Raw genomic sequence first — 20,984 nt, forward strand, 5'->3', positions numbered from 1 at the left:
GATCTGAAACTTTTTTCAAAGGTCATCACTGGTGATAAAAGCTGGTGCAATGGCTATGACCCAGAAATGAAGCAGCAGTCAAGTCAATGGAAGCACTCAATATCACCATACCCCCCAACAGTGTGTCAAGTCCAATATCAAGACGATGCTGATTTGTTTCATTGATGTGAAAGGAAATGTCCACAAAGCATTTGTTCCTCCTGGTCAAACTGTTAAGCAGACATTTTACTTGACAGTTCTGAAGCATTTGCGAGACACGGCGAGATGAAAATGCCCCAACCAATGGCAAAGTGCAGAGAGGTGGTTTCATCACAGTATACACGCGATCACAAAAGCACCAATTACACAACTTGTGAAGTAAACATAGTGATTTCACCCAGCACACTACCTCAGTGCATGCAAGTGTGCTGCCATCTGTTGGCACGCTACAAAACTAGACCGGGAACGTTTTGATACCACCTCGTATTTGTTTACCCAATCGCTGGAATTGCATTGGTGATATGATTAATATTGTAACATACTTACACAAGTGTACCCACTCTCTGACTTTCAGGAAAAATAGACAATTTTTATTGAATTTTTTTGTAGATATTTTTCAGATATTGTAAATTACAATTATATAGGAATTTGTGGGGGAAAAAAACACCAAAAAACTTGGTATGCGAGCATGAATTAAATTTTTTCAAAAGTTTCATTTTGTAGATATATGTTAAGTATGACAGTATTAAGTGTGCGTTTCTACCAATTTTTATTTTTCACATTAAAATCCGACACAGTTGTAATCACAAAAGGTATTTGTAAAAAATTTCATCGAAAAACATGAATTTTTTTTCTGAAAGTTATGAGGAAACCAAGTCGAAGTTATAATTGCGAAAAGACTATAAACGTTCAACGGAAGTCCTTTGTATAAGAGTTGTAGGGAGTTATGACTCATAGCAATGTTCATTGGTTAATTTGATAATATATAATGACGTTCTTCTCATTTATAATTTTCAATTCAGTTGATAATCTATCGAAGGATTTCTAGAATTAGATTTCTCAATATTTGTTTTCCATTAAAAATTTCTTATTAAATTTTTTGTTATAAAATTACAACAAAGTATAACTGACCTCTTGAAAGATATAGTAAAATGGCGGACGAGACGCTACTAAACTTGTACAAATCTCAGCTTCAGCAGGTAATTCTTTATTTTCACATGTCAACAGTTGATTATTTGTTGTATTTAATGATTTATGTAGACTGTTTCAATGTCATCTTTAACAATATAAACTGATTATTTTCTGTTTTGTGTCTTCCTCATCTATTTGGTTTCTAAAATGTCACCATTTCTATTGTTACGGATTGTTCCCGAACAAACTGCAGATTATCACTGCTTGCTATATTACTTTTCAGTTTATATCTAATATCGTAAATTTACTGAAAAACAAAATAAATTTATATTTATATTTATATTCATGAATGTTCTATGAATATATTTGACTAACTAGCTCTATGTATTCGACACGTGTATATATATTTTTCTTTTGTCCTCAGCTTAGTTCTTTTATTGCATTCATATTCTTTCCTGTTCCACTAATAGATACTTACAAGGAAGATGACTTACTCATAGCTTAATTTTTACAATAATTTGTTTATATTTGGACTTGATTTCCATTTTGGAAACTAGCTTTTAAAATGTAATATTGACGCAATGAAACTGTCCTGCTCTAAGTCGTCGCTTTGTGTAGGAAAAAAAATAATAGTATGACAATTATTTCCGTCTTTCTGTGTTAAAACCCCCACTGAATTCTTCTGTCTATTATTCTTAGGTTGATTCAATCGATACAATCACCTTAGTAGAAAAATGTGAAAATTGCTATGAATGTTTTAATTTCTGAAATGACTGATTCTTAAAAAAAAAAAGGGAAAAAGTAGGCAGTAAGAAAATGGAGAAAAATAATTAAAAATAGATGATTGCCTCCAATGGAAATTACAAGTCACTTAAAGAAAATTGTTCCTTTTTCTAACTGTTTGGAAATTAGAATACTTTCGATGAAATTTACTCAGGCGTCTTTATTTACTATATTTTGGTGGGGCGCCAAAAATTTTTACTGTCATTTTAAAGATTTTCTTAACTCCACATAAATCTTTTAAAATCTGTTACGCAATCCTGATTTGTGTTCAGAGATCTTGTTTGTGATTGATTGCCTTAGTTTCTCCGTTACCACAATGTATTAAACTGAATATCTGAAAAACTTCTTTACTGCTGCTACTGTAAATCATTATTTCCCGTATTTGTCCCTTCTGGCAACTTAATTTAAATAACAGCTTTGTGAATTTTATTTCCTTTTGCACAATGTTCGTTTAAAGCAAATGAATCTATAAACAATGTCTTCTAATGGTTCCTCTCTGAGTGGGCGTTTTTGTGATGTAAACAATTGTTTTATATCGTGTGGGTATATATATATATATATTTCAGATGGTGTATTATTTCGATTATATGGGAATGTAATGTGGGGAAACTGATGGGCTTATACATATATATATTACAATTTTTTGTCAAAGTTTTAAGTTTCATTTTGTTTGTATATGTGTGTGTCAGTATGTATGTGTTTTTGTTACACGTTACATTCCGATTTGATCGTAATCTACCGCCGTCTGAAAGGTATTTGTAGAAAATTTTTCCGTGCGACTGTACTTATAAACATTGGTACTACTAAAGCAGCGCGGACCCGATGCGCAGTCGCGCGTCCGCGCTAGCTAGTCGTGAGTGGTCGATCCTAACCCTAACCCTAAACACGTATTCATTTGCACACGCGGGATAGGGTTAGGGATAGGATCGACCACTCAAGACTAGCTAGTGCGGACGCGCGACTGCGCGTTCGGGTCCGCGCTGCTTTAGTAGTACCATAAACATTAACCAAAATTGGCATGACTACAGATTTCTGCCCCCCCCCCCCGATTTGGATGATCATAACTTTCAGAAAAATGGATATTTTTTAATGAAATTCTCTACGAATATGTGTTATATCGTCTTAATAACATATTTCGGTCAAACTATAGGGTTTGACCCATCAGACCTTTAGCTGCTATTGTTAGCATAACGAGTTTTCTGGTGAAGCTTCATTGCCTGTTGCACAAAACGGAGAAAACAATTATGCACTTGTTCCGAAACAACCCCGAGTGGGGAACAGTTTTTAAAAATAACCCCCAATTGTCCCCCCCCCCCCCAATTTCTATATCCATTTTCTTGGAAGTTAAGACGAATTGAAGTGGACTCCGGTGAATTCCCCCCCCCCCTCTCAAAATTTTATATTCGGAATTGGAAAGACTTCCTCCCCTCCCCCATTTTCTCGCAAACTTTTTTTTTTTTTCTCAAAATCCCAAATTTTCGGATACGGAGATTCCGGAAAATTGCCAGAAATCGGAATTTTGAAATTGCTTGCACCCCCCTTACCCCCTTCGCTTTATTTCTTCATTTTTCACTTTTTCCCGTAACCCTAAAACCCTAACCCTAAGAAAAAATTTTGGGAATTTTTTTCCGAATCATAATCTCCGTATTTTTCCGCATATTTTGAAACAAAAATTTCTGAAAAAAAGTTTAAAATGAAGAATTTAGGTGGGTAATTCCAAAATGCCGATTTTTGCCAATTTTTTTGCAGATTCGTATTCTTCGTAGCCGAAAAAAATTAGATAATAAAAAAAGGGGTTGTTTTTGGTGGGGTACAAAAAGGAAGTCTTGCCTCGGAATCTACATGATAGAACACGTATTCATAGAAAATTTCATTAAAAAAATATCCATTTTTCTGAAAGTTATGATCATCCAAAGTCGGGTAGGGGGACAGAAATAGGTCAATATAAAAAGTGAAGATATATAATTGACCCGTCAAACTAAATTGTTTGACCCGAGCAAAAAAAAAAAAGTGCAATAGGTGTTTTTTTTTTCATATTCGAGGGGTGGATGGATGCGGACTCGGATAATTCACGATTCCAATAACCCCACTTTGACACCTGGTCACAAAAATGAAAAATAAATAGTGTAATGGGTGTAAAACATGTAGTAAACGAATATGAAAAAAAAGCGCCGGCGAACGGGAGGGGGTGGGGATAACCCGGAAAATTCACACGATCAATCTCACAGGATCCGAAAAATCAATGTTAACACTTGGTCACAAAAATGAAAAAAAAAGTGTAACAACATGTAAATGAATATGAAAAAAAGAAATTTCGCCGACGAATGGGGAAGTGGTGAGAGAACTTGGAACATTCCCAATGCATTTTTTTTTCATATTCGTTTACTACATGTTTAGGTAGTGCGTAGCCTAGAACTTTGATTTTGCTTGACCAGACAGAAACCACAATGAAATTTCTATTACTATACACTCTTAGTTTAAGTAACAATAAACAAAACCACTACGAAAGGCAACAACAACTAGATAACAAAAATTAATTTTCAGATGCAATATACTGACTATGATAAGCTGGCTGCAATGCAACATAATGATTGTAATCCTTTCTGTTATTGGCACAAGGCCTGATATTTTGGGAGAGGGGAGTTGCTAGTCAATTACATTGACCTCATTGCTCAGCTGGTAGTTATTTTATTTACCCCCACCCCACCCCCCAAGAATGAAAGGCACGGTTGACCTTGGCAGTATTTGCATTCAGAACATAAAGACGGATGAAATGCCACTAAGCATTTTGTCCAGCAAGCTAATAATCCTACCAAGCCATCACCTTAATAGTAATAATAATAATAATTCACCCTTCTTTATTCGATATTCAAACTGATTGAGCTATTCAGGCCAATAGACCAGCTATTGTGGTAAAAAAGATCACATACGAAAAAAAAGAAGTTTCCTCATAGGTCAATCCCAGTAGACAGCAACACTTCTTTAAAAACATAAAAAGTTAAAAAAGAAACAGGCTTGGAAAGACTGGAAAAATGGTGGTAGCAGGGAACTGTATCAGACTGCCAGAAGGGAAGCTAGGCGACAGGTTTATTTAGCCAGAGGGGAAGCAGATAAGAAAAGGTTTGCCAATGTTCAGTGCCGTGAGGACCAAAGACTCGAAGTATTTCGTGTTGCAAGACAGTGTGTGAGAGAGAATCGTGATGTCGTGGGAGAGAAATGTGTTCGCATGGATGATGGTACGCTTGCACTAAACGAGGCTGCAAAGAAAGTGGTTTGGAGACGCCACTCCGAACGATTGCTCAATAAAGAGAATGAATGGGAGAAAGAGAGTGTGCCGAATGTCGACCCAACAGAGGGACCAGCTATCCGAGTTGACAGTACCAGGGTAGATAAAGCAATTAAGAGTATGAAGACAGGGAAGGCCCCCGGCCCATCAGTTATCACTGCAGAGATGCTCAAAATATCTGGCAGTGTCGGCTATAGACTAGTCACCCGTATTGTTAACCAGGTGATACAGGAAGGCGTCATACCCAATGACTGGTGTAGCAGCACCATAGTCAACTGCTACAAAGGTAAAGGTGACGCTTTAGATACAAATAATTACAGAGGTATCAAGCTTTTAGATCAGGTAATGAAAGTCACGGAGAGGGTCATAGCTCAACTACTTAGGGAGCAAGTCAGTTTACATGAGATGCAGTTTGGGTTCGTGCCTGGGAAAAGCACCACTGATGCTATATCTCTGGTAAGACAGCTTCAGGAGAAATACCTAGTCAAGGATAAACCTCTGTACCTGGCTTTCGTTGACATGGAGAAAGCCTTTGACAGGGTCCCCCGATCTCTCATCTGGTGGTCAATGAGGAAACTAGGGATAGAAGAATGGTTAGTGAGAGCTGTGCGAGCCATGTACAGAGACACTGTCAGTAAGGTGAGGGTTGGCAATGAGTACAGTGAAGAATTCCGGGTGGAGGTAGGAGTCCACCAAGATTCTGTCCTCAGCCCCCTCCTATTTATCATAGTCTTCCAGGCTATAACAGAGGAATTCAAGACAGGATGCCCCTGGGCGCTCCTCTATGCTGATGACCTTGCACTAATTGCTGAGTCACTATCAGAACTAGAGAAGTTTCAGGTGTGGAAGCAAGGACTAGAATCGAAGGGCCTTAGAGTCAAATAGCTAAAACCAAAGTGTGAGAAGACCCGGCAAACCAAGTGAAACCTAAATTGAAGTCCTCAGGCAGCCCACTTATACGTACCTTCCTTTATTGGACACTAAACTCCGCTTGCAAAGACCTGTTGAGGCAAGTGAAATCGAAATTGAATTAAATTCGACGACTGGCACCTATGCCAACGTCGTCTCCTTCATTGGCAACGAAACTCGGCTTGCGAAGACCTATTGGGGCAAGCGAAAGCAAAACCGTCAATGGCACCTGTGCCCAGCATCACCTTCCTGGCACTTGTGCCAGATGGTACGTGTGAAGACATTCGAGCGAGATCGTTGCCAGTGCCGCCGAACTGGCTCCTGTGCAGGTGGCACGTAAAATATACCATTTTGAGTGTGGCCATTGCCAGTACTGCTTAACTGACCTTCATGCCGGTGGCGCGTAAAAGCACCTACTGTACTCTCAGAGTGGTTGGCGTTAGGAAGGGCATCCAGCTGTAGAAACTCTGCCAAATCAGATTGGAGCTTGGTGTAGCCATCTGGTTTACCAGTCCTCAGTCAAATCGTCCAACCCATGCTAGCATGGAGAGCGGACGTTAAACGACGATGATGATGATGAAATTACAGGGACCTTGAATTAAGGTCTTAAAAATGTAGCATCTAGGAACAACAACTTTACCTGTGGTTATCAGAGCTTTGGCAACAATACTAAATGGCACTCTTAAATACTATGGCCAAATACCGAGAAGCCTAAAAGTATCAGTTACAAAAAAATGTTCTCTGACTTGTTTCAGTCATTTGACTGCATCCATGCTTGAACACTTCCTTGAAGCATTTTAGTCAAACAAATCGTCCCCAGTACCTATTCTATCATTTTCTTTTGCTGAATCACTAAGTTACAGGGATGTAAATACACCAACACCAGTTATCAAGCAGTGCTGGGGAACAAACACACACACACATATATATATACTAGACTACCTGTGACCTGTTGGGTCATCAATAGTTTAAGGTACCAAAAAAAAAACTACATATCTCAGGGAATCTGTGGTCCAATTTATGCAAAACTTCTGTTATTCTGTGTGTATTCACATTTCAATAATACTTTACTTTCAAAGCATTTTTTCCCATTATACACTGGTTTGGCTATTTATAAAGGTACCTGAAAAAACCGCTTATCTTGGTAACCCGTGGTCCGATTTACGCAAAACTTGTTTTGTTTCGTTTGTATTCACATGAGCATCCGATTCATGATGTCTCTAGCTTTTGTCCCTTTTCCTCTTCCGCCAGATGCTTAGCTCTCCAAGTGTCTGATTCCTGATCTCTTCTGCTTCTGTCTCTTTTCCTCTGTTCCACCAGACACTCAGCCCTTGCCTTATCATCCTCTTCAACCCTTCTATTCGCATGCTTGTCCTGATCTTGGGTAAATATTTTGTAAAGGACCCATTTGTATTTTAGTGTGAAAAAATTTTTTCCACAGGTTTTTTTGAGTGCATTTGATATATCTTACCACCAAACCTGCCACAAGCCACTTTCTTCTGGAAAAGAAAGCGGGGGAGAGCTTGTGGGGATCTCGGAGTTTTGTTTTGTGGGTTTTTTTTTTCTTTTCCAGGTTATTTCACATGCTTTCAATGAATGTGACATTGAAATCACATGAGCTGTTTAGCTGTTTTTCCCAGAAAAGGCAAGATTTGGTTGCTATTTCTTGCATGCCCTGCTACCACATAACAGCTATTTTGGGTCCTTTATCGCAAATAGCTGTTACATGGTACCAGGGCATGCTAGAAATAGCAGCCAAATCTTTGGAGGTGCTTTTACCTGGCACGAACCCAAACTGCATCTCATCTAAATTGATTCGCTCCCTAATTAGTTGGGCTATGACCCTCTCTGTAACTTTCATAACCTGATCTAACAGCTTGATGCCTCTGTAATTATTTGTATCTAAAGCGTCCCCTTTACCTTTGTAGCAGTTGACTATGATGCTGCTACACCAGTCATAGGGTATGACTCCTTCGTGTATCACCTGGTTCGTAATACGGGTGACTAGGCTATAAGAATAGCCTGGGCAAAGTTTAGAGAGCTCTTACCCCTGCTGGCGACAAAGGGACTCTCACTCAGAGTAAAAGGCAGACTGTATGACGCATGCGTACGAACAACCATGCTACATGGCAGTGAAACATGGGCTGTAACTGCTGAGGACATACGTAAGCTCGCAAGGAATGAAGCCAGTATGCTCCGTTGGATGTGTAATGTCAATGTGAATACCCGTCAGAGTGTAAGTATCTTGAGAGAAAAGCTGAACATTAGAAGCATCAGTTGTGGCGTGCAAGAGAGACGATTGCGCTGGTATGGACATGTGGTGAGAATGGAGGAGGATAGCTGCGTGAAAAAGTGCCACACCCTAACAGTTGAGGGAACCCGTGGAAGAGGTAGGCCCAGGAAGACCTGGGCTGAGGTGGTGAGGCAAGACCTTCGTACATTGGGCCTCACCGAGGCGATGACTACGGACCGAGACCTTTGGAAATGGGCTGTGCGTGAGAAGACCCGGCAAGCCAAGTAAGATCGTTGCCAGTGCCCCTGGACTGGTTCTTGTGCGGGTGGCACATGAGATGCACCATTTTGAGCGTGGCCGTTGCCAGTACCGCCTGACTGGCTCCTGTAGGATTTTCGAGCGAGATCGTTGCCAGTGCCCCTGGACTGGCTTGTGCGGGTGGCACATAAAAGACACCATTTCGAGCGTGGCCGTTTTCGTGCGGGTGACACGTAAAAGCACCCACTACACTCTCTGAGTGGTTGGCGTTAGGAAGGGCATCCAGCTGTAGAAACTCTGCCAAATCAGACTGGAGCCTGGTGTTGCCATCCGGTTTCACCAGTCCTCAGTCAAATCGTCCAACCCATGCTAGCATGGAAAGCGGACGTTAAACGATGATGATGATGATGATGATGATACGTTGAATGCACTTAAAAAAACCTATGGAAAAAAATTATTTCACACTGAGGTTACGAACGTGTCTTTTATGAAATATTTAAATATTTACCATATTTTTAAAGTCATTTTCACTTTGAAATATTTTTAAAATATGCTCCTAAAAGTTTTTGTAACGGTATTCACTTGAAAATAATTTTTTAAAAGATTAAAATATTGTCTGTTTAAAGAAAGCTAAAATATAAATACTTACTGTACATACAACTTACATTTTTGAAATCACATTCACTTAAAAATATTTCTAAATGATTAAAATATTAACAAAAGTGAAAATAAAAACATTTACTGTAAAAACCACTCATTTTTTTCATTGGCAAATTAAAGTCACTAAGTGTGACTTCCCTTTCAGGGTTAAGTTATTTTCGGAGTATTTTCCCATTATGCACCGTTTTGGTGCACCCCAAAACCCCCAATATCTCATGAACCAGTTATCCAATTTATGCGAAACTTGTTTTATTCTGTTTGTATTTACATTTCAGGAGGGCCCTAATTTATAGTATTTTCCCATTATGTGCCAGTTTGGCCATGTAACATTGTAAGCAAACAAGAATGTTCATTTTTAAAATTATATAATATATATATATATATATATATATATATATATATATATATATATATATATATATGGAGAATCTACTAGGATAGATGCAAGCGCTAATTTATAAAAACATGTGGCATATTAATAAAAATCTGTAAATGTGCAACCATCCAGATATCTGAGTACCTTATTATTTTTTCTAATATATATATATATAACAAATGCGTAAACTAATATCTGTGTCAGTGTGTCAAACTTCGACCCCTTCTCTCACTATTCATTGGCACTCCTACTATTGCTCAAGCTGGAGTGAGAGTAATAGGCAGAGGCGGTGATGGTGCAGACAGAGAGGGAGAGAGAGAGAAATTTAGGGAGAGTTGATAATGTTTTTATTAAAAGTAGTAGTGTTGATGATGGCAGTGGGAGTAATAAGATTGAGAGAAAGAAGGGACTGAACTAACATACTGAACACAATTCTTTTACACACACATTTAGCCTTTCTGTGATGGTAATGGGGTGATAGTAATAGTATGAGCTGTAGTTATAATAATGGAGGAGGTGGCAAAGGCAGTCAGGGATGACAGTGAGAGTAAGTGATGTGAAAGTCAGTGATGATAATGGTGGTGGAGGGGAAGGTGGCAAAGCCAAAGGTATTGATGGTGGTGGCGTCAGAAGTTTGAATGGTGTGTGCATGGCCGATGTGGTGGCAATGGTGGTGGTACTGTTGTTTATCATACAATAAACTCCCAAGTTGACAAATTATATCATTGTTTTAATGAAAATTGTTCATTGCTTGAAAAATATTGTTGAAGTTGAATAAAATTTAATATGTACTCAATGCATGAAGTGTTATTGTTGGACCCAAGGTCTAATGAAGAGCCCTCCACAAGAGCTATGTTAAAAGCTGCCCAATAGGGCAGCTTTTAAGCTAATATATATATATATATATATATATATATATTACACACACACACACACACACACACACACATACATACATATATAAGATGAGCTTCTTTTAGTTTCTGTCTCCCAAATCCACTCACAAGGATTTGGTCAGTTTGAGGCTAGTAGAAGACACTTGCCCAAGGTGCTACACAGTTGGACTGAACCCAGAACTATGTGATTGGGAAACAAACTGCTTCAGAATCAAAATATTACAAATTTAACACAATCTGGCTTTCTTTCTCTGTTATATGACATTGCTTATCATAAATAACACCCATGCTAAAACATCCAACTTGCTGTTACTTGAGGTCTCAACAATGAAATACTGATAAAAGTGAAAAGTGACACTTCATATGATCAAAGCTTGTTGATTTTTTATTATTTTTATCTTGTTTGCCCAATGCAGATTACTAATTTAATGATTTTCATGCAGGTTGAAGCTTCCTTAACAAGTGATCCTGATAATTTGGATCTTCTCAAGTTGAAGAAAGATTTACAGGTTAGTACAGCTGTTTCTGACCACTTTGCCTTCATTGTAAAACTAGTTGCACTAATAAATATTCTACCATTGCCAATTATATATAGTCAGTGTATTAATTAGTTACTTTAGAAGTATGGAAATATTGTCTCTATTTTAGATAAACTCAATTCTTTAATTTATTTAGATGTTTTCTATTTTATTCAAGTAGATGTTTCCCTTTTGAATAAGAAAGTTAATAATGGAATGTACTATTGTCCTAATATGAAAAAGTTATGAAATTACATCAGAAAGTCATGAAAGTTGTTATTTTTTTGAGTATGACTGAAAAGTTGGGGCTTTTATTCTTGCTAAAACTAGAAGTTTAGTCTTTATATTATTACTTAGGAATAATTGGTTTGTATTTTTGTCTTCAAACCTTTCAGCTGTCAATTAGTTTGGGGTTTTAGTTATTTAACTTGGCATATATTACTGGTTTTTTTATTTATTTAATCACACATGATTTGAATTAAGAGTATAATTATTTAATTCTTGCTTATTTTAATATTGCATTATATCATACTGGTTCTTTCAAGGAAGTTTTTGTTTTGCTAAAAACTTTTCAGATATTTTGAACTCTTGGCATATTATTTGATCTGTTCGAAAGTTGTTCTGTTTACAGTGTTGGATTTTGAGTTTTAGTCTGTTTTGATAGTTCTTGTAACATACATACAAATACAGACACAATTTCATAGTCTTTGTAGTCAGTTTCTTAATTTTAAAGAAATTTATCATCAGTAAATGTTTTCAGTTATGTTAATCAGTTAATGAAATTTTACCCCCAAATGTTGCTCATTGTAAGTAATTTAGTAGAGTATATCTAAATCCTAGTGAATTTTTTTTTAAATGATTTTTAGTGAAAGTTAGAATCTTAGAAAATTTGTGATGGTCTATGTTATGGGGAAAAAATTCTAATGTATTATAAATTTTATGCTATGAAGAAGAAAAATTTTAGATTTTCTCCAACATAACAAAATTTATTCCACCAAACATTTTTAGTTATAATGAGTCTTAATTGATAATTTCAAATACTTAATTCATAAGTACTTAGTGTTTTATTGATATTTATATATTATAGTAACATGCATTTATTAAATGCTAGATTTCATATATTTGGCATTGGTATGTTTTATGGGAGCAATGTGCCTGTGATATCTCCTTTACTCTATTTTTCCATTCATTTTATAACAATTCAGTCTATTTTGATTGTAAGAAATATATTTAATGGCTATGAGCAATGTTAGTTAATTTAAATATGAGGCGATTACAATATATATATATTTTTTATTTGCATCTTAGCATGATTCTAAATTAAATTATTTGGCACTTTCATTTATGAGCTCTTCTGAAGTTAAGAACTTTCAAGAAAAGTATTTGTACCTCCTTCATTTAGTATTAATCATTCCTCCTTTTTTTTACTGCCTCCCATAGATTTGTCTTGTGCTATTGTATGAAATATTGCAAATGAATTCAGTTTCACTTCCTGCTAAATTTATCCTTGTCCACTGTTTTTATTACCCACACTGTACTGTGATCCTGGTGATCATATCTGAGAGAGTTGTTCTCCTGCCTTTGGTGTGATAACATAAACACAACCAAGTGTTTCAACTTTTTCCCCTCACTTTCTTCTTTGCCATTCTTATTACTGTTTCTAGTGAAATACATGGATACTTCAGCATTAAGTAATGTTTTTGCAAAGTCATCGTTGATGCACAATGAAAAGATTTCTGTCAGTGTTGTTCATTGACAGCCATATATATTCTCATTATTTCTGAGCAATATTCTTTGTTCATCTGGTAGATGAACTTGCAGTCTTGCTATTGCAGGTGCTCTTTCATGAATTGAAATTCTTAAAATGGATGCAACTGCTTTGGACTGTCCAATATACCTACCCATTAAATATTGACTAATTTTGTTATCATTGTTTATTTGAACAGCAGCTTGGTCATTTCATTTCAAGGTGTACAATGACATACTTAATTTACCTCACTGAGGCAACGATTTCAATGTTGCAGTGGCATTTGAATGTTCTTAAAAGAGTTTTGTTACAAGGTACAACTTACTTGTTGTTTGTTTTTCCATTCCTATGAGATTCAGCTCCTCCCATTACAACTGATCTTTGTCTATAAAGAGATAATCTCTCAGTCTATTTTCCTGCCTTTTGATTAAGATGATAAAGATTAATATTTTATTTTAAATAAAATAGTAATTTTACCCTTTAAGAAAAGAAAAAAATAGAGTACCCGTGGTTCAAAAAATATCCCATAAAATATAGGGAGAATGTCTATCTTTCAGTCCACGACACTTGAAAGTTGTATAAATGCTTAAGGGAAGAAATTAGAAAGTAACAAAAAAAGGATGGACAGTGGTATCTGCGACATCTCTTTGAAATGTTGATATTTTCAACTTGATTTTTTTCCTGTTTTTTCTTAAAGGGGGAAATGACTATTTTATTTGTAATCTTTATCATTTTAATCAAATGGCAGGAATGGAGCAATGTGAAATGAAGTGTTTTGCTCAAGAACATAATGCATTACCCAATCTTTGAACTGAGTCAGTGATCTCGCAATCATGAGTGCAACAGCTTAACCACTATGTCATGTGCCTTCACTGTATCTATTCAAATACTTATTTAAAAACAAAACTGAATATTACTTGTAAACTTAAGTGACATTGCATTTATTTTCTCAACAGTTAATGTCAGTTAATTTAAATTGTAAGATGTTATGTTATTTTTTTCTTTTCCTATTTTAGAATAAGCAAAAGAAATTCACCTATAGATAGAAGATAGAGAGATAGATGATATACACTAGAAGTTACATTTAACCTGAAAGAAAGGACACAATTATTTTCTTTTCAGAATTGTTTCACTTTCAGGAGGCAGTGGAATTGAAAAAACCACTTATACTTCATTGAAAATGTAATGAAAAAAAAAATTATATTTGAAGTAACAGTGTACTTTTGAGAAGAAAATGATTAGTGACATATCAGCAATGTTTGTTTAGATTTTTTTTTTAAACCACGAACAAGGTATTTAACTCATTAATAAATATCCATGTTCTAAGTTTTAAAAATCTTAATTTTATGCAGTTACAAAATAAATTTTATAACTCTTAGTATTAGTCTAATACTAATAATGTTTTCTCCAGAATGCACTCTACCAGAATGTCTTGGTTTCATTTGTGCAATTATGTATAGAGCAGAACAATATATCTAACAATTGCTTGTTGGCACAATCTAGATAATTATATTTACAAAATACAAATTGATAATACATGAGACAACTCCAGACCTATATCTATTTCATGTAGTCACATGACTGACCAAGCTATCAAATGTTACACATTGCTGGTCATAGCATGCTATACATCATATTAGCCTTCAAATGATGCCACCCCACTGTCTAGGTGAGCATCCCCCCCTAATTGAAAGGGAGACTGGAGCAATGTGAAATGAAGTGTTTTGCTCAAGAACATACTGCATCACCCAATCTTTGAACTGAACCCATGATCTAGCAATCATGAGTGCAACAGCTTAACCACTATGTCATGTGCCTTCACTGTATCTATTCAAATACTTATTTAAAAACAAAAGTGAATATTAACTGTAAACTTAAGTGACATTGCATATATTTTCTCAACAGTTTATGTCTGTTAATTTAAATTGTAAGATGTTATGTTTTTTTTGTTTTTTGTTTTTTTTTCCTATTTTAGAATAAGCAAAAGAAATTCACCTAAATGGTAACCATTTTAGAATTGTAAATTGTATGTAATTTTATCTCATATAATCTATTTCGTCTCCACTATATAGATTGTACTCGCCTCATATTCATTTTTGAATTATCTGAATGCATGTGTATGGTTGCTTTTCACATGCAATAATGGCAATGCTGTTGTTGTTATGTTGTATGAATGCCTTCTGCTCCTCCTAACCTAGTCCTCTAAGTCCATATTGGTTGAGTCAATCTAATTTGTTCTCAGACTCTTGTATTTCTAGATGAAGGGGCGATACACGCTCTTCGTATGTTTTGAAAGACTCACAGACGGTGATCCTTGAGTAGTAAGTATACTCTCCACAGTTTGAATACTTGAACTAGTTACACTTCTGTGGTGGGATATTGACACAAACAACACCATGTGAAAAATGGAACGTTTTTCCATCTTTTTTTTACCTTTTTATATACTTTTAAAATAAAAAATTTTAGTCTAAATTAAATTTGATCTTGTTTATTCTGTGTTTCCATGTGTTTTGGGAACATGCCGGCATCTACAAATGTTCCTTGACATTTCTAACTTGGAACCTATTTCTCTTCATATTGTCAAAGCATGTCTCAGCATGTATTGAAGAATGCCTATAGATTGCCTGCCCATTAACACAGTCCTCTTTCAGTTACTTTTTCTTCATTCGCAGTACTTCATATATGTACTTACGGTTTTGCTATGAAGTTGCCTTTTAAAATTTAAACTTATATTGCTATATTATGGTATATAAACAGAATTATTAGATTTTTGAAAATATTGATTATCTATTAGAGCTTAGAACAATTAAATAGTACCTCATGTTTAGAAACATGTGTAAACAGACTAATTTTGGATACCTGAATGCACCATCAAAATTAACTATTGTAATTTAAATGTGTAGTGTTTAAAAATCCTTTTTTTTTTACACCAGCTAAGTCTCATGGAAACACAATAGGTATTACTTAAATTTTTCATCCAGCTGTATCTTATTACTAATAAAAGATCATAAATTGGCAGGGTAGAAGCACAAAACAAAAGACTTTAATATTTTTGTTCTACTACATTTTGAGTTCCAAGAAATTGATAAAATAAGTGCCAGTAGCGTACTGGACCAATTCAGTTGATTTCCTTTCAAGAATAACCTCTGTACCTTATCAAAGGAAATTTTCACCAATATTGTGGCATTACGTATTTCTGGCTTAACATCCAAAGAAAAATTGTCTTTTGGTTATCCCAAACACATCTTTACTAGTGAAGTTTGATCAGTGAAATATTAAACTCATAACTCTTTTTTGAATCTCTTCATCTCCTATGGTTAGCTCAACTAACACTGACTGGTAAATAGATATTTTACACATTTTTGTAGGTAGCTGTTAAATATTTGCTATCACAAAGTATTGTTCATCTTGAGCAAAACCACATTATTGTGTGAATATCTTCAAAATTTGAGCTTTTTTGAGTTGAGTTAATCTAAATTAGTTTTCTCCTAATTTGACTACTAGGTGTAATTGAGTCAAAAACTATAGAAAATTCTTAAAAGCTTAAGATAATATGCAGTTGAAGCTTTAGAGAATTGCACCAGTAAAGAATTTGTTTTAGAAATACTTTTGAAAAAATTTTATAGCTTCCGTTTTAACTAAACAAATTAGAAATTCTGAATAGAATAGATCTTTATAATTTATTGAAATATGGTAGGAAAAAAAAACTGGCTAATTTACAAACTTGTTTTTTCTTTACTTTTAATAATTTAAACATTCCAATCATTAAAGTCAATCAAAGAAATTTTAGTAAATTTTGTCCTTGTAAATTGGAGAATGTCTGTCTGTTAAGACTTGAGGTGATATATTTGTTTTATTTTAATGTTGTGGACCCTATTTTAAAAAAGAAAAACATTTTTGGGGCCTTGTTGCTGGGATTTTAATGACTGCTTTCAGTGATTTCAGTCCTTTCTTGTAACATTTCCTTGTCTCTTTTATCTTTTTGGTTTATTTGATCTAACACAACTTTTTGTCTCTTCAGGAGGTGATAGAACTAACTCTGCAGCTGCTGAACATTGGCCCAACTTCAGGAAGTTCTAATGCTGAAGAAGGCAATGGTGAAGAAGTATCAACAAACACAGAAGCTGCAGAAGCAGTTCAGACAACCTGGAGTGCTGGGGATGCTTGTCAAGCTCTTTGGTCTGTAGATGGACAGTAAGTATTAAATCAGTTCATTTCAAATTACTATAGAAACATTTAAGCAAAAATAAATTGTATGTGTGTGTGTGTGTTTATATATATATATATATATATCTGTCTGTATGTGGTTGATGATGCGCAGACACACACTGAGACTGCGACATCTCTGGCTTTATGTAGATGACGGTGAACAGGTGTGGTCGCCGTTTGTGAGGCGTGCTTTCCTGCAACTCGTATCCATGACCAAACTGCAGTCGTGGGTCGAAAAGAGACTGAGGAAGGGCGAATGGCACCGCGAGTGTCGTGTTGCTCTCAAGCAACTATGCTGTCCCAGGTCGACCTTGAGCAACTGCAACACAACCAAAGCATTCTATAGGTGATTAGTGGAGGGGAGGTACAACGACAATCTTGGGGGCAAACTTGGGTGTCGATGAGGAATACCTGATCCGCCTGTTCAAGACGACTTTTGGGCTGGGACCTATGGACAACTTCCAAAGATCCCTGGCCTGGCAGTCCTATCAAGAAGTGCTACCCATTTGGGATAAGCTCTACAGGCATGGCTCGAGAAACATAAGGCTGACCTGCCTGACATTCGGTCAGAGGGATGAAACCATTCTGCACACACTCGTTACAGTGTCCAACCATTTCTGACCTGTGGGCCTATGTCGAACGACTGCTATCGTGTGTGGGACGAGTCAGTTTATCAACCGAATATATCGTGAATATTGTCATACCTCCTTCCTTGAAATGGGAAGGAAGACCCATTTTCATCGTACTTGTGGCTATGGCGAAAGAATGTGTATGGTGGACGCATCTGAAAGGTCTAGAGATGAACACTTTCCTCTCTGGTGAATCTCTCATCAACTTCTTCAAGTATCACTTGAAGAGGAAGGTGAGAGGGAAGTCTTGTCTAGTGAATGTTTCAAAAAAAGATGGGTGAATGTAGCAAGGATGGCATGTGTGAATGATGGAGCCACATTGAGCATAATCCTATGAACCTAAAAAAGAAAGGAAAAAAGAGTCACTTGCTGTAATGTGTTTTTTTGCATGACATTATTGCCAGAGGTTACCGTGGTCTTTTCCATAGGCTTTTCTTTCCATGGATAAACCTAGTCTGTTTCCCCTTTTTACATCATGGCATTTCTGTGATACACGATCCCTATTGATCGGGGGGTGGGGGTGTTCCACGATCCCTTTTGATCGAATTTCTATCCCCCTTCCCTTTTTTCTCTCTTCCCAAAAAGAATAGCTCTACTTTGTATTTTGTCCCCTCTGTGTTCAGCCTTGTGTGGCCAATAAAGAAACATCTATCTGCCTGCCTGCTTGCTTACCAACCACATGGTTCCAGGTTCAGTCCCACTGCATAGCACCTTAGTGTGTTTACATCCCCGTAACTTAGCGGTTCGGCAAAAGATACCGATAGAATATATCCTCAAATTCTTGACATAAAAACTTTGGTTTTGTTCTTTTATTATTTCTAATATTTTCAGTTAAGTTTCCAACATAACAAGTCATTCTTATTAAACACAAAGCTTGAGTGCCTCTTGAGCCATCAAAGGAGCCCCTGTATGATTAGTTGGGCAGGTAGAAATTGTGGCCAAATCTCACCCTACTGTATGAGAAGAAAACATGGGTTAATATGGCTCTAGGTTTCTCGCATGTAGGAAAAAAATGGGATGGTCAAAGTTGAAAATCCTTTCACCAAAGACCTGTTCATTCAGAGCCAGCCATGGTCTAAATTGTTGTTAAGCAACAATCTGATGCCTTGTGGCTGTATAAAAAAAATTGCTACTATGACTATAATTGTAGATATCATTCTTTTACATTTATAAAATGGTGTGCCAGTACTATTTACAAGTATGTATTTACTAGAGAATAAATTGTGTGATATTTATATCACACTTACAAAAAAAAAAAAGACGTTTGTTTATATTTATACATGTGGCTGCACATTTAGTTTTAAAAACATCTAAAAAGCAGATTGATTTGTCAGTAGGCAGATTAGCTTAATGGTAAAACACGTGGTCGGAGTCTTGAAGGGTATGGGTTCAAGTACCATGGCTGGTTGTTGACAAATTTTTTCATTTTGTAAGGGTAATTTACCCAATGTTTCAGCTGTTCCAACTGTGTCTGTGTTCAAAAATAAATTAGCTTATTTCTATCTACCTATCTGTATATATATATATATATATATATATCAGTACATATTGTAAAGCTGAGTTTGTGAGTGTGTGTGTGTTGCATCTATAGAAATCCACACCTTACAAGATAGCAATCTGGGAGTTGCACCAATGGATTCCTCATGGTCGAAAATGCCATTTATTATTATTTTTAATTTTTTTTTGTTTTGCTTCCTAAGATGTGAATTTTTGCATTAAAAATAATTTTAAACCATAACTTCTAACAATTTTCAAGTCGGGGCATTTGCAAACATGAGTTAAGTCCCCTTCTAGCGACAGTGTAAAGAGAGAGAGAGAGATAACAGATTTTTAAAGTTTTGTCTTTTTAGTGAGTGATACACAATATAAATGATATTCTCCATTTCTCCACAACTTATTTCCAAATTTGCTGAATCTGTTGCTCTACTCATAGCGACATATAACTGGTCGTGCATGGAGAGAGCAGGAGTAACCAGACCAAAAATCATAAGTGTTCACTGTAGACACGCTCCTTCGCAAACGATCAGCTATTATTTTGTAAACAATGTTACAAAACTGTTCATGTTTTCGAATTTTATATATATATATGCCTTCGATGCAAATGGTTTTTGTTATACGACGCCGTATTTTACAATCCTGTAAATAATAATAAAGGTATTTTTATATAAGCTTAAAGTGTATGGCGTTCACCGTGCAATGACTAAAGAAAATAGTCTAATAACGAGGCATATAAGCACTCAACAGAAAAAAAGAAGGCTTTCCTATCCGCGTGTGAAGGTAACACACTTAGTCATGTTAACAAAGGGATGTGGGTTCGCATTCCACGCGGATGGGAAAAGCCTTTATTTTTTTGTCGGGGGCTTATATGCTCCATTATTAGACTATTTTCGTTAGTCATGGCATAAGCTTTAAGCTTATATAAAAATACCATTATTATTATTATTTATAGGATTGTAAAATATGGCACCGTATAATAAAGCCATTCGCACCGAAAGCATATACATGTATATATATGCATGCTTACTATAGCCTCAGGCTGACCAAAATCTTGTCAGTGGATTTCGTACTCAGAAACTGAAAGAAGACTGTCGTATATTTGTGTGTGTGTGCCTGTGTTGTGTTTATACCCCCACCATTGCTTGACAACTGATGTTGCTTTGTTTACATTCCTGTAACTTAGCGGTTTGGTAAAAGACAGACAGAATGAGTACTAAGTTTACAAAGAATAAATCCTGTGCTTAATTTCTTCAACCAACAGCGGTGCTCCACCATGGCCACAGTCACATGACTGAAACAAGTAAAGCAATAAAAATCTATGCCATTTTAATCTCGAGCAAGGTCGGGTATCTCTGCTAGTATATATAAATGGAAATGATTATATAGTTAGTGGAAAGTTTTATTAAGATATTCCAGAATTAAATCTCTTCTGCACATGTAGGATGCTAGTTACTGCAAATGGTATCAGCACATCTCCAATATTGAAGCAAAAAATGCATAGTCTTAATATAAATTATTGAAATTACAAAAAACTAATCAATGGCATTAATTTAGATTGGGTCACCAAACTTTTTCCATAGTGGGCCAGATAAATATTTTGTTCAATTCACCACAACTGAGCCATCTCACTTCTGTGTAGTAAGGCAAGTCACAGAAATTAAAATCCATTTCTTCAAGGAAAGCCTGGAACTGTCGGTGATTAAGCCCTTGATTCCGAATAAAGTTCACCACAGTTGTAACCGGTTTTAGTACGCAAGAAATAATCTCAAGGTTTCAATTAACACTACAAACACAAGAAGTTGTGACGTTCTAGAGAGATCAGTAGACTCATCCATTGCAAGAGAATACCACAAAAATTTCTTAGCTTTCTCAT

General features: G+C 35.9%; 1 protein-coding gene across 1 annotated transcript in view; it reads left to right on the forward strand.

Annotated features, from left to right (window-relative positions):
- Positions 1-1,107: 1,107 nt before the first annotated feature.
- LOC106875499 (survival of motor neuron-related-splicing factor 30) overlaps positions 1,108-20,984 on the forward strand; it is a 34,645-nt gene continuing 14,768 nt past the window's right edge. Inside the window, exons 1-3 of the mRNA XM_014923668.3 lie at positions 1,108-1,178; positions 10,955-11,020; positions 16,798-16,970. Coding sequence (XP_014779154.1) covers positions 1,131-1,178; positions 10,955-11,020; positions 16,798-16,970 — 287 coding nt within the window. The 5' untranslated portion in view covers positions 1,108-1,130. The remainder of the gene's footprint in view (positions 1,179-10,954; positions 11,021-16,797; positions 16,971-20,984) is intronic.

The sequence above is a fragment of the Octopus bimaculoides genome, chromosome 10 (assembly GCF_046866305.1).
Source record: "Octopus bimaculoides isolate indiv1 chromosome 10, ASM4686630v1, whole genome shotgun sequence".
In the NCBI taxonomy this organism is placed as follows: Eukaryota; Metazoa; Mollusca; class Cephalopoda; order Octopoda; family Octopodidae; genus Octopus; species Octopus bimaculoides.